Source organism: Ursus arctos, unplaced genomic scaffold, assembly GCF_023065955.2.
Source record: "Ursus arctos isolate Adak ecotype North America unplaced genomic scaffold, UrsArc2.0 scaffold_4, whole genome shotgun sequence".
NCBI lineage: Eukaryota > Metazoa > Chordata > Mammalia > Carnivora > Ursidae > Ursus > Ursus arctos.
Window position 1 is genome coordinate 15,943,778 of NW_026623056.1, and position 15,285 is coordinate 15,959,062.

A 15,285-nucleotide genomic window follows, 5' to 3' on the forward strand; every position below is an offset into this window, starting at 1 on the left:
AGAAAGCTGGGGAACCTATGCCTTAGCCAATGGGGTAAGAGCTGAATTGCTGGGAGCACCTTCCAGGTTATGCCCATGGAGGAAAACTATAAGAAAAATAAACGCTCCCAAGTGAAGCCAACTACAAATGACTGCATGCGTTACACATCTAATGAAAGAGGTAGGGCAGGGTGTGGTTTAGTGAGAATTGTGTGATTAATGAGGGTGTGGGATCAATGAAGAAATTACAGAAAAGGGAGACTCAGAGAAGCAAAGGCAGGCCATGACTCTCAATGCTATCCTAAGGAGAGAGGGGCCTGGCCCACCATCACGAGAATCTAGGCCATGTCAACAGTCTACCTGATGACACCACCATTCAGATCATCCAATCCACTCTGCTGCTCTAAGTCCACACCTGATAAGCATCTTCTGTTTATACTCTAACTTTCCATGTAAATTTGTTTCCAGAGCAAAAATGTGCTGTCAGGCAGACATGAGTATTTGTATCACGTAAAGAGTAAGACAGCCTTGTGGTTTTCTACACCAGTCTCTTCTAGGTACTGTTAATGTGGGGTTAGGTTCTCAGAGACCAAACACTATGGAATGAAACCGTGCTACCTGTCTGGATGACTAGTCATTCTTCTCAGGAAGTATCTCTTTATTAACTCTGCATGTTTATTTTAAATTTTAAAGAAAGTCACCTGCAGATTAGAATGCCTGTCAAACTTCGACATGGTGATTAAGCTGCCTCATTATATTGACTGAAAACAACTTCAATCGGGATACTCTCAGCTTTCACCTCATATTCTTCCTCTTTGCAGTTTTATAGCCATAGAAAGTCTTAGATAAATGCAAATTAAGAGAATTTACATCTCTAGTAAGGCTAAAATTAGATGCATTATAACACTATACTAATTGCATAACCAATATTTGCCAAAAAAATGGCTAAAACATTTCAAGGACTCAAAACACCCTAAAATATTCATTAAGATAGGATTATATTATTTAATGATTTTGCCTTTTATTGTTAATTATAAATTAAAGCTCTTCACACCTAAGTGGAGAAAGATAGGTGGAGTGTTCTTATATCTCGGTTAATACCAGTACTGAACACCAGAGAGACCCAAGGTTAACTGGGGACACCACCTGCTGTTGAACATTAACTGTAAGGGACAGAAGCCCCAGGGAGACAAAGCTAAGCCTCCATACAGGCATTGACAACCCACAGCAAGGCATTCGGTGCCACCTTGTGAGAAAACATGGAAATGCAAAAGGATGAAAGTATACCAAGCAAGTCCTATTCAAGGAAAATGAAGAAAACCAAACTACTTCGAAGTTAAGTAAAATGATGACTTAAATAAATTTCAGGACTCTGGTATAATTTTTACCTGTTCATTAAATGGAAGAGGACTAGGTTTACTGCAGAAAACAGAAGTAAGTTCTTGGGATACATAAGATCCATGAGGATCTGGGTGTTGGCTGGCACAAACTCCTGTCCTATAGAGGAGAATTTAGAACACCAGGAAATCCTACAGCAAGAGGGTGAAGACCAACAATGAAAGAGAGAGTGAGGCAGCTAACTGCTATTTGTCTTCTAAAATCCATTTTTCTTTTCTCTCCCCCCAAAAAACTAATTTTAGCTGGGAAAATGGTAATACCACTTCCTGGGAGGCACTTTAGAAATCTCAGGGCCTGGGATAACGAATAATCTATCCTACATAATAAAGAATTGTCCCACTTCCTGTGTGGTTTTTGAATATCTTAACAGAAACTCAATACAAGTGAAAATTCCATTTATAGTGATCAGATCCTACACATTCTAACTGTTTTATACATAATAATAAAGGGTTTTTAAATATTTTTCCATTTTATTGAGATATAATTGATATTTAACATGATATTAGTTTAAGGTATATATATATATATAATGATTCGATATATGTATATATTGTAAAATGATCACAATAAGTTTAATTAACATCACCTCACAAATCACTTTACAAACTCTTTAGATCTAATCTCTTAGCGATTTTCAAAGACACAACGTGGTACTGTTAACTACAGTCATCACACTGTACATTACATCCCCAGAACGTATTTATCTTGTAACTGGGAGTTTGTACTTTTGACCACTTTCTTCCATTTCCCGCACCCACCCTGCCTCTGGCAACCACCAATCTTTATCTCTGTTTCTGTGAGTTTGGTTTTTTTTTAGATTCCCCATACAACTAATGGTAAAGTATTTGCCTTTCCTTGTCTGGCTTATTTCACTTAGCATAATGCCCTCGACACCCATGGTGTCGCAAATCAGAAATTATTTTTAAATGATTTAAATATATACTGAATTTTTCAGGAATGCAACTACCCTATAAATTGAAAGAAGATAATACTTTACTTTGTTCAGAATTTATCAACTTTGTTCGGAACTATATCAAGAATTGTTTACTCTTTCAGAAAATCACTACAGTAAGACCACTCAGGGGGTCTGATCACCCACACCGCACCCCCGCATTTGCAGCTATCACATTCATGGTGACTCCAAGCATCTGACTACTTTATTACTTTTTCTAGTATAGCTAGAAATACATATTGAAATACACACTATTTTACTACTCTTACTTTCCTTTTATTTCTCCTTTACTGCTCTCCTTTACATTTTCTTTTTTTCAGCATATGCATAAATAGGGGGTAGCTAGTCACCCTCTGTGAGCACACAACTAAACTACATTTGCTAGCTTCCCACGATGCTAAGTGTATCCATATAAGTGATCCAGGTTCAAGTCAATGGTATGTGGTGTATGCTGTTGCTGAGCTGAGGCTTTTAAGAAGCGGTATGCTCTCTTTTCCCTGTCTGCTTTCTGTATAGAGGTAATAAGATGGCCACAAAGTGGATAACAGTAACATGAGCCATAAAGTGGAAGGAACCTTCACGTGGGATGAAGATGGAGAAAAGTCATCTGCTGACCATGAACGTACATGCTAGAATGCCCCAAGAGAAACAACTAAATTTCTGTTGTGTTTGTTTGAACTACTATACACTTTGGAGTCTATTTGGTACGCCTGTTCAGCCCCCCCTAAATAATACTGGTTATGGTATCCATAAATTTCAATTCAGGATAGTGGAGGGCAATACAAATCATTTGTTATTTAAAAAAAAAAAAAAAAGGATTTCAATCCAACCTGACTGCAAACCATTTCCATAGTCTACACTACTCAATACAATAGCTACTAGACATATGTGGCTGTTGAGCACCTGCAATATAACCAGTCCAAATTGAGACGTGCTATCAATGTGAAATACAAACTAAACTTCCAAGGCTTAACACAAAAAAATGTAAAGTATCTCAACAATAATTTTAAGTATTGGTGATGTGTTGGCATAATATTATAGATGTATTGGGTTAAATAAAAATGCTATTAAAATTAATTTCATGTGTTCGTCCTTGTTTTTTTAGTATGGTTACTACAAAACTTAAAAGTACAAATGTGGGTCACAGTATATCTCTGTTAAACCATACAGCTCTCCACACCTTCTTGTATTGGTTCTCATTTCCTGGATACTAACCCCATCTCTGATTTAGATAGAAGTTTTGAATCTGGTCAGTTCCTTAATTTGACATTCTCCTTTGTTTCAGTGAGAATTTCCCACTTTCTGAGGGGAAACACTGTGGACTCCACAAGCCTGAGTATTTTACACCCTCATTATTAATTACTTCTAAAAGTGTTGTGTGAGAGAGGGGGGGAACTTTAGACAATTATTCCAAGGGGGGAAATCACCGTTAAAAGAAAAAGAAAAGGATAATTCCTTTTAATTAGAGGAAAGGTACAGATAAATGCTAATTTATAACCAACCCCCTCTCTCCTGACCACCTCCTACCATAGCCATTTAAAAGCTAAATATTTGCCTTTTCTGACTCCCTTGCTGGTAGAAATGTCTACATGACACTGTTCCAGGAGGACACATAAGCAGAAGTCTACCAAGAGCTTCTCGGAAAGTTTCTGTTCTTAAGGCAGGAAGAACAGAAGCAGCCAGTATTGCTCCTTCACCTTCTTCCTGCTTTGGACACAGACTTGGTATCTGTTCTTATCAACCACACTAACATTAAGACTTCAAAAAAACAAGAGAATCACAAAGATGCACCCTTAATGTCTTTGAGCCACTGATCTAATACAAGGAATTTCTACTTTTGGACTTCTTGTTATGTGGCTTAGAAAACAAACAAACAAGTCCTATGGTCCTATGGACTAAGCGCTTTTATAGTCAGATACTATGCAAAGCACTTTCCTTAAAACAACCCACTTTATCGACGAGAAACCTGAGGCTCACAGAGACATACTAATTGTGTTGGAATGTGAACACAGAATCGTCTGAGACCAAAGCCTAGAGTGTTTCCACCACACTAACCTACTTATATTCTCTTGTTTCCTAGCTAAGCCCTAAATTTAGAAATATCCCAAGTTCACTGGGAACATGCCAGTTGTCTTTCAACATCAGAGCCACCAGAGGCCCAGCCCTGGTCACTATCCAGTTCCTGCTCGTGGCCCCTGCTCACGGACTTGACCATCCATTGACCCCCAACCATCTGGCCACAAAGCTGGGTCAGCCATCTCTCCCACCAGCCATGGGAGCACACTCAGAGCACAGCAGGCCAGGCCACTGGGGCCTCACTGAGAAAAAGGCTCCATCCTGTCCTTCCCAGCATTCCTGGTGGACAGGGCCTCTGGCTCTTTCCAGAGCTCAGGGGAATCTGTAGAAAAGTCTGCAGCTAGAATATCCTCACCCTGCTTGCCTGAATCAGGAAACGGAAAACTGCCGTAACCCAGACCAGAGGCCATAGCTGGGTTGCCACAATGATGGGAAAAAACCTAAGCATGGAGATTTCCATTTTACAACCACAGAGACACAGGGACCCACCACGGTCTCCTTACTGACATCTGCTGCCGCTTCAGGTAAGGACGAAAAGGCCTAGTAATTCCAAGAAAGTGCTGACTCAGAGAACCCCAGAGCTACTGATATTCGAGACTTGCAGTGTTGCAAACACTACCACAGCTAATCCATGCTTCGCTCTCCTAAGAAGGGCAAACTTGAGGCCACGAGATGAGACAAGAAGTTCAAAAATGAAAGGAGTGTCTTTACCACGGTCAAAGTGATTTTTCCTAACGCAGAGGTGTCCTCTCTGGTCCAGTGTGTGTTCCTATAGTTCTGTGTTCTCCATTAAAGAGCAGCAATTATCTCTATTACTGACTTAGTTGTCATTTCAACTGGGAGCATGTCTTTGGTTTGTTATACAAACTGTATCATGCTGAAAAGTACTTTTTGTAATATAATCCTAAAATAAACGTTTTTATGGGATTACGATATATCGGGGGAAAAAGTCATGTGGTTGGTAGTTGCAAAGCTAAGCATTTTTCATACACTACGTCTTTGATCCTCAAAATTAGGATGATCACACCCATTCATTACACAAATGAGGAAAGTGAGGCTTAGAGAACTAAGGTGCCCAAGGAGATGCAGCTGGCCAACAGCAGAACCTAAATCCATAACTAGGGCTGTGTGGTACCTATTTACCACCTCTGAGAAATAAGAATAGAGAGAAACGCCTCAGTGATACTCAAAAGAGATAACTTTGGATCACTTAATGCATAAATTAATCAGTCACTGTTCTCCTTCCCCAGATGAGCCATTATATAGGCCAGAATCCTGTGCTGGGGCATCCAACTTTTGGTGTAAGGATACAGAAATGAACTCCACCTCACCCATCATCCATTCCAGGCCTTGCAGCCTTCTGTGGTATAAGGCCTCAGCAGCAGTTGCCAGAAACCCAGAGGGCAGTCCCCGTCCTGCCTTTCGTTGTACAGAGTCCCAGCCTCTCCGTGAGAAGCTGTGAGACTGCACGTTCAGGAGGCTAGTTAGGCACTCCCATGGGGGCCAAGACTGAGGTGCCTAGGCCGGGCATGTGAGGGGCAGTCCTCACAGGACAGACCAGCAGGACTTGGATAATTTTGAGCTGAGCTCCTATTATACTACAGTTTCTGTTCTGAACAATACAGGTAGAAATAGGGACGCCTGGGTGGCTCAGTGGATTAAGCAGCTGCCTTCAGCTCAGGTCATGATCCCAGGGTCCTGGGATCCAACCCCACGTAGGGCTCCCTGCTCAGCAGGGAGTCTGCTTCTCCCTCTCCTTATGCCCCTCCCTTCATGCTCTCTCTCTCTCTCATGCTCTGCTCTCTCTCTCAAATAAGTAAATAATTTTTAAAAAAATACAGGTAGAAATAAGAAAAATGAGAGCCTTCAATGACTATATGAGCAGTGCCCAGTGTGGAGGAAAGACCAGAGAATTCTCCAGAATGTCTGGATTGTGTAAGATGTCCCGACCTGGGTACAACTCTGGGATGGGGAGTGGTATCCCAATAACAGATTGCATTTCCCACAAACTCAGAAGGATAAGGACTTGGGAGCAGATTAAATATGACTTAGAGGAAGGAAAGAAATGCGGCTTTTTTTATATCCCATGTTGTAGGGTTAAATTCATACCAACTTCATAGTCTCTCTGTGATGGAACTAAGGTAGCTTTGTTGTTTTTTTCAGATGAGGAGGGTAACTTGCCCCCTTATTCCTCTATGACATGTGCTAAGGACAATTAATCTCACACATGCTTCTAAGACAGGTCTAACTGTAATTTAGGGTTTAGTATGTACCTCCAGTTTCAGTAATCAAAGTCATGTCACCATTCGCTAAGCGAGTAAGAAAGAGTATTCTGGTAATGACAACTTCTTAGGTTGTGCCTAGGCTCAGAAAATTTCTAGCCTTTTATGAACATTAGCCTCTCTTTATTCCCAAATACTGAATGGAAATTAATGCATTAAAATTAGGTCCATAAGAGCTAAGAGTAAAAGACAAATCTCTCAGAGAACAAATAACCTAACCAATGCTCATGAACCCTTAAAACCAAACTCTTTTAAGGTTAGATCTTGGAAAAACCTCCAACATGAACGGAGGAGGAACATCATGGTGCCAGCTGATATTAGTAATTTCCTTTTCCTTCCTCAAAATCTTTTTAGCTCTGTTCTTTACAACCCCAAAGAAATGTACTCCCTTAAGGAAGATCAAATTGTACCCAACAGCAATAGGAATGACATCTATGAGATCTGACCCTCCTCCAGCTGTTCATTGAAGCTCTGGGAGAGGCTGAAGGGATGACTAAGACTTGGGTACACTGTTCATCAAGGTTCAAGAGGCTGGGCCCTTCCCAACAAGATCCTCGCAACAAAATCTAAAATACAAATTAATTGCCCCTTACCTGAGAGAATGGCAAACTGTCTGTGAAGCTGTTCAATTATATCCACTGCCACCAAGGGCCTGATTTCCTGCTGCATAATTTCATCTGCACAAATGAAATACAAATTAGGTTAAACTCATGTAAATCACAAAGAGAATTTAAAAGGTAGCGGGATGGGGGGAGAGGAAGAAAGGGAAGCTTCACTACTAGGGAAATCTGGGACTTATCTAGATATGGTTATAGGCACATTATTCTCTTGAGAATTCTATTCCTGAGATGCAGGAATGGATCTGGGTTTTGTGTGGTTTGAAGCTTATACCCATGAGCACAGGAGCCCGTTTCTAGACCCTCTCCCAAGGTTTTAGGGAGGGTCAGTGCAAGGAAGGGGCCCGGAAGCTTAAGCTTCAGTAGCTGTACAGTATAGCTGCTGGGATGGTCTCATTACCAAGGCAGGTACTCAGGGACCCGCCTACTCCTTTAGGTCAGCAGGACATCTTAAACACAATCTAAGTGACCAGAGCTCGTCTCAGCCTGGGTCATGATATCTATCTGAGATTTATGAAGGTTCTTTGCTTTTTGTTTCCTTCCCTCCCTCATTCCTTCCTTTTTGTCTCCCTCCTTAATTACCTTTCTTCTCCTTCCAGATACTTCAAGGGGCCTCTTCCCACTGCCAAGCATGTTTAAGGAGACACTTCTCCATTTTGCTCATTAAAAATACTCCGTACTGAATAAAAAATTACAGGCTTCCAAGGCAAAAATTCAAATCTTTTGAGCACAAAACTACAAATGTCCTCTTACTCTGAGAGTGATTTGTAAGCCCTATGATTTGCATTCTATCCATTTGGGGGAAGGGGATTAGAGAGGGGAGAAAACTGAATGGAAATCCTTAGCCTGGACTAGAAAGAGGAAAGCATTTTCACACTCTCACGGCCCGATACATTATTATCCTCATTTAACCATTTCCCAGAGAATCTCAAAAAATGAACTGGTTATTGTTTCTGTAGCAGTTAAACATCAGGTAAGATTAAGGCACGAGCCAAATAGTCTTGTACATTCATGCTCAATAGGAATCTCCCATCAATTCAGTCTGAAGTCACGGTAATGGTATGAGATTGTAACGTTAACCAGTCGGAAGGTTATGTTTTGGGAGCTCCTCCCGGAGCCTAGGTTTCTCCTTTTCCACTTTAGTCTGAAGGTTAAAGGAGATGATGTATATGGGGATGGACACAGCAGATACTCAGTAAATACCAGTTATATCCCTTGGTCTCAAAAGGCCTTTCCCATATTTGTTTTCTGAAAGTCTTTTTTTTTAAAGATTTTATTTATTTATGTATTTATTTGAGAGAGAGAAAGAAAGAGTGCATGCACACGAGCAGGGGGAGGAGCAGAGGGAGGAGGAAAAATTTCAAGCAGACTCTCACTGAGTGCAAAGCTGACCAGGGCTCAATCTCAGGACCCTGAGAGCATGACCTGAGCCAAAACCAAGAGTGGGACGCTTAACCGACTGAGCCACCCAGGTGCTCCCTGAAACTCTTGTCAGGGCTGGGGCAAGTGCTGGTTTAAATGCTAAGACCCTTCTCGGGTGCCTGGGTGGCTCAGTCAAAGACTGCCCCCAGCTCAGGTCATGATCCCAGGGTCCTGGGATTGAGTCCTGCATCTGGCTCATTGCTCAGTGGGGAGTCTGCTTCTCCCTCTGCCTTTCAGTCTGTCTCTCATGAATAAATAAATAAAATTTTTAAAAATAAATAAGTAAGTAGGTAATAATATATATATATATATATATATATATATATATATATATATATATATATATATATACACTAAGAGCCTTCTCAATGAATTCTACCACTTTCTCTGGAAGAAAGCAGGTAAACCCAGGCCAGAGCTCTTTTATCCCTCTTTCCTCTTTCTACACTGAATTCACTAAAAATTCACTAAACCTCATTTCACCGTTGTTAACTGTAGTGGGAACAACAATGACACTGTAGTTATATTTGACAAAAAGGGAGGGCCGTCTTGGTTTTATACACGAACTAAAGTATTTAACAGTAAAATGATACTAAGTCTGAGATCTGCTTAAAAATGCTCAAGGACTCCCTCTCCCCTGCCAAAAATGTATGAGACAGGGGAAGGAAGGGATGAAATAAGATTGACAAATATGAATAATTGTTAAAGCTGGTTGGTGGGTCCATGGGATTTCATTATATAATTCTTTTGTATATGTTTCAAATTTTTCATAATAAAATATAAATTATAAATGGACACCAACATAGAGAATTTAAACAGGAACAGGAGTTACATAACTGAAGACTTTTTCAGAATATAATCTCCCACTAGTCCGAGAAAATGGTATACTCAAAAATAGAGCTGGATTATTATATTTTCATACCTGAGAGAGCATATTTAAGAGATAACATCCCCAAAGAAAAACCAAGATCATGAGATGCAATTTATTATTATTGTACCTCAATATTTGAGGTGTCCTTTAGACATTTTAAATAGGTAAGATCTGAAAATGGACAAAAGAAGTGAGTTAAGCAAACCATCCCCCGACCCACCTCATTTTTTAAGTGAAGAAAGGGAGGCCCAGAGAGATTCTGACCTTGCCTGGGGTCATATAATTTAAGCATGGAGCCAGGGTCAGCCAGGGTCTGTGCAGGGTCAGCCTGGGATCACCCGACTCTAGGGACAAATCTTGGCCTCCCACAGTAGGTTCCCAGACCCTTGGTCTTCAGCAGCACTGTCTCTACCACTCCTGAGAGGATAACTAACGTCTCTCGTCATGGGAATCTGTGAAGGTTTGCCCTGCCTTCCAACAGAGACCTTTCCCACCTGGGGTTACCAAATGAACAGGATGATGATGTATAATTCGTTTTTCAAGAATAGCAATGAGCTGGTTTGCCTTTGCTGAGAAAGCTTGGCCCCCTGCCAGGGAGTGAAAGGATTGTCCTTGAAGATATCCCAGCAAAGGAACCTCATGACCCCACCTGGCCAGCTACAACAGATCATGTGGGTTTCTTAGACTCAGTGCTGATCCAGAGCATGGAGATGACCTCAGACACACCGAGTTTTTAGTGATGCCTGGTATCTGTGGGCCTGCTGGAAGAGGGGCAAGCTCAGTTCAGCCCCAAACAGGCCACATTCATACTCTGACCAAAAGAGACACAAAGACCAGCCCTACTGCTGGTAAGCCTCACTATCCACTCCTGTCTAGATGGGGTAGGGAAAGGAGGGCAGGAGCTCTTTGCTCTAAAGGAGCACCTTTTTCTGCAATGGGAAAGAACCCAGATAGCCCTGCATGAGAAGGGCCATTTCTGCCAAGTCCTAGCTAGACAACCAGAGCAAGAATGCTCTGATCCTCAGTGTCCTCTGTTGTAAAATGGCTTTTCCTTCTCCAGAAACAGTTGGGCATGACCAGTGACGACCCACCGAAGTAGCAGTGCCTGCTACGCTCTGCCTGGCCCCTTGGTCCTGTGTGGCGGCTTCCTGATTTCTGCTTGCTACTTTTGATGTGATGGATTAGGGAGAAACTTGCCTCTTTCAACCCACATCAGGCCAGGGGAAGTGATAATTCAATTTCAACACAATTTGTACCCTGGGCAAAGTTACAAATAGATCAGGGGAATATTTGTCCCTTTTCTACTCCTGATACATATACAGGTGAGTAATTCTATGCTACCCTGGACCCAGATTTCCAGAGACGCAAAAGGCATCAAAGGGTACAACACAGCCTCCTCAGAGGTGGAATAACAGCCTAGCACATCCCATGGAAGCTCAACTTGGGAAGGCAGCAAGCAACACCCCTGCATTGTCCCCCACCCAGTCTGAGAGAGCAATGCAGGCTCTGCTTTAGGACCTTTCCCACTGATTGCAGCTGTCCTCACAGCTGAAAGCAGGGAACTGCTGATAACAGCTATTTGCAGTCTGCCTGTTACAACTGGTCAGGAATAAAAGGCAGCGAAACCCTTAGCCTCCCACTCTGGCTGTTCTGACATTTCAGTCACACTGGGATTTAAAAGATTCAAGTATGGTCTGAAGAAAAAAAGAACCAAATCGCTAAGTAAGTAAGTAAGTTAGGGAAACAAAGTTTGGTCTGGACTGAAGAGGGAAGGCAGCCCCAAATTTGACAGACCCTGCCCCATTTCTACTTTGCCTAGGGAATCTGGAGAACAGGAAAAATGGAAGAGTCTGCCACCCAGCTGGACCAGGAATGGGCCCAGGATCCCCTGGCCCAGCCTCTGCGCAGTACGCCTCTCTGTTACTAACACTACCCAGCACCAGCTGTGAGCCAGCCCTGACCGCACACCTCACAGATTAACTCATTTAATGAGTTGGATAATGACAGTAAAGGAATGCACCCTTGCACTAAAATGTCCCTCCTCTGGCCCACTCCGCCCTCTCACCCCCTCAACTAGACCAGACGTGACTGCCAGGAAGACACGTATGGACTAGAAGCTCAGAGAAATCAGTTGCCGGGCTGGTATGAAAAGCCACCTCATGAAGACATGCTGTTTTACTCCTCTTTATTGGCCAGGTCAGAAATAACACAAACTCATTTTTCCTTCTTTTACCTGGCCCTGTGCTATAGCAATGCTTGACCGGAACCATAAGACAGCATTAAAGTCTCGTCCGTAAATTTAACAATGAATAAAAGGCAATTGAAAAGCAGGTGGAAGAATTTTTTTAAAAGAGAAATTTAGAATTTTAAAAGCAAGAACTCTGAAAAATGTCCAACTTCCTATTAGTCAAATAATGCAATTAAAACAGTAAGAGAATATCTCATTCATCCATAAAATAACTGAGATTCTATCATCCAATGCTGGGATTTTGTTGAAAAACTAGTACGTGAAAAACTAGTAACCTTGGGGAGCGAAGTTGGTAGAACCCTTCTAGAAAGTAGTTTCACAATATTTTATCCAATGATTATTGTATAGTTACATACCAAACCCCTTATATGCAGCATCTCATGTAATCCTCAAAACAACACTAAGAGCAATATTGAACTAGATCTGCAGTAGCTCATCCAAGGTTAAGCAGAGCCAGGATTTAAATCCATCTCATTCTGAACTCCAAAGCCCAACATCTTAACCAGTACAATACAGAGCTTCAATACACATTCAAATCTTCATAATCCTTTTCCTATTCATCCTATACCTGGAAATTTATGCCAATAAAATAGTAAAATAAAAACTTTATACATAAGAAGGTAGACTGAAGTATTATTTATAAGAGTGAAAAAATGAGGGGCGCCTGGGTGGCTCAGTCGGTTAAGCGTCTGCGTTTGGCTCAGGTCATGATCTCAGGGTCCTGGAATCGAGTCCTGCACTGGGCTCTCTGCTCAGCAGGGAGTCTGCTTCTTCCTCTCTCTGTGCTCTCTCTCTTTCTCTCTCTCTCAAATAAATAAAATCTTTTTTTAAAAAAGAGTGAAAAAATGAAAGCAATCATTATATAATTATGAAGACCATCTCCATAGAAAAAGATTTAAGATATCATATCAAGGACATAAAAACCATATGTGAGGTGGGATTGTAGACGAGTTAAAAGAGAAAGAAGAAAGCACGTGGTGTATTTGTGCATATGTGTGCAGGCATATGAGAAAAGAATACTTGAAATAGTTGTGTTAGAGTAATGGAATCATATTGTGGTTACCCCCTTTAGCTTACATAGAGAAAACTATGCTCTGGTAGCCTTTATTTTTCGTGCTAATAAGACTTTATTGAAGTATAATTTACATGCAGTACAATGCACGGATCTTAAGTGTATGTTTGATGAATTCTGATAAATATATACACTCATGTAACCATCAGACAGATCAAGATATGGGACATTTCCATCACCCCCAAAAGTTTCCTTGTGACCCCTGGTCCAGGCCCCACACTTTCAAAAGCTCCACATATCACAGCCCTCCCTCCCATAAATACATATGTTAAAGACCACCCGGGAGGCTCTGTCACTCGTGATCCAGTGCTCTGGCCTGGCAGAGCACACTGCAGTCCTATACATCTACTCTGTTAACACCCCTGGAGCCCCAGGGAAGTACTTCGCCACATCTCTTGGTCTTTATCCTCAAAAGAAAAGGCGACTGCATCCAGTGCTATGCCGGTTTGTGGGCTGTGCCATTGCTGGTATCAGAGACAGACACTGCTTCTGAGCGCTGGGAGGACGGGAGCAGCGGCAGTGCTTGGGTAAGAGAAGAGGCAAATTAATTATCATGTCAAATCCTTCCTCTCACATGGCATGAATGCTGTAGATTCTTATATGATGAAATCTCATGCTCGGTACTACCAAGCATCAACCTTCTTTCTTCCTTCCAATTCACGATGCAAATACATATATTCAAAATGTGAATTCCTTGAACGCAATTACAACACTTCACTTAGAGTACATTGACTTTAGATCACTCTCAACAGAGCTCAAATTATGTGAAAATCTCAATTATAACAACAGTGCTTTTGTTGACATGAAGGCAAGAAAAAATATATATATTATGGATTAATGACCTACAGATTACAGATATCTTTATTACACGCCCAAATTTCACAGGCCCATCAACACAACACTCAGACACATGCAATAACTCAATTTTGTCATCTTTGCTATTTTCTGGTTTTTACTCATATAAAAACCAGAGCTTTACACATATTTTAACTTTGTTCTTGTGAGAGTATGTTTGTAAGGTGGGTGGGAAGATAAAACATATTTTATTTAACCGTGGCATGTGGGCCTCGGTTTGTACTCTTGTCCCAGGCTCTGCAATGCCTATTTAAAACTGCTTTGAGAACTGGTAAGATATTACTAAGCATAGCATTTCTGTTAATACTTATCCAAATCCCTTTTCTCCTTCTTTCCTTTGCAGACGTAGTTGATACATTTTTTTAAAGCTCCTTAATTTCTGCTGACATTTCACATTGGATCCTTGTATGAGCCAACAACTGCAGAGGTAGACATTTCTGTGCAATGAGTTGCCTTAGCAACAAGAGCTGGAGATGACATTCCCCCGTAGCCCTTCATAACTCCAGGACAGGTGAAACTGAGCTCTGCTGCCTGGGATATTCTGAATAAAAAGCAATCAAGACCCTGCAGAAAACTGAGAGAATCTCTGAAATTATTTAATCCCTCCTTCCCATAAGGCTCTCCCGTTATAACACTGGATTTCAAATGCCCCACCTGCATTTTAATCAATACCCCGCCCCCAGCAGTGCCTCTCAAATTGTAATGGATATATAAATCACATGGGTTTTCAAATGCAGATTCTGATTTAGTAGGCCTAGGGCGGAGCATTTCTAACAAGCTCTCCTGATGCTGCTTGACTTGACAAAGAAGCAAGCACAACGTTGATTCCAAAGCCTGTATGGTGACTAACATAACATAATAAAAAAAATTGTTAAAAAGAAAAAAAAACAAAGCCTGAGATTATTCTTGGTCCTTTCCTATTGCTTATGAGAATGCAGCTCAAGAAATTTAAAAAAAAATAAGGTTTTATTCGGGTTGTTTGCTGTCTGCTTCTCTTATTATTCAATAAAAATAATCATCTCTACGTGTTCAAAGTGTTCTAAAAACGGAGGCCTAGATGGCGTAAACTTTTCCTTCTGTGCTGATTGCGAGGTCAGCATCCTGGGAAACAAGCCAGCCCTGGCTTGAGAACCTGCTTACCTCTCCTTCCTGCACACTTCCACCTCAAGCCTGCCCGCAGCTCAACGTGGGCTCCTTCATGCCTAGGCCCTCTCATTCTTGGCCCACTCTAGCCCAGGATTCAGTACAAGTTTAGGGTCTGGAAGCAGTGCCTTGGGCAAAACAATATAATATGGTATAAGACGAGAAGACCTGATATGGGTAATAATCATTTAACGTAGCATTCTTCCAAAAGTGTCTACCACTTTGTTTCTAAAGCTGCTAGAGAAAAAAATATCTTAACACAAAGGAATCAAAATGGTAGGATTTTAGACATTTTAGCAATATGATGGATAAACAACTTTATTTTTGTTTAAGAAAAAGTCCTGGAAGATCTGGCAAACATTCCTTCCTT

General features: G+C 41.3%; 1 protein-coding gene across 1 annotated transcript in view; it reads right to left on the reverse strand.

Annotated features, from left to right (window-relative positions):
- MCF2L2 (MCF.2 cell line derived transforming sequence-like 2) overlaps window positions 1-15,285 on the reverse strand; it is a 257,951-nt gene that overhangs the window by 219,448 nt on the left and 23,218 nt on the right. The window contains exon 2 of the mRNA XM_048214906.2: window positions 7,281-7,364. Coding sequence (XP_048070863.2) covers window positions 7,281-7,364 — 84 coding nt within the window. The remainder of the gene's footprint in view (window positions 1-7,280; window positions 7,365-15,285) is intronic.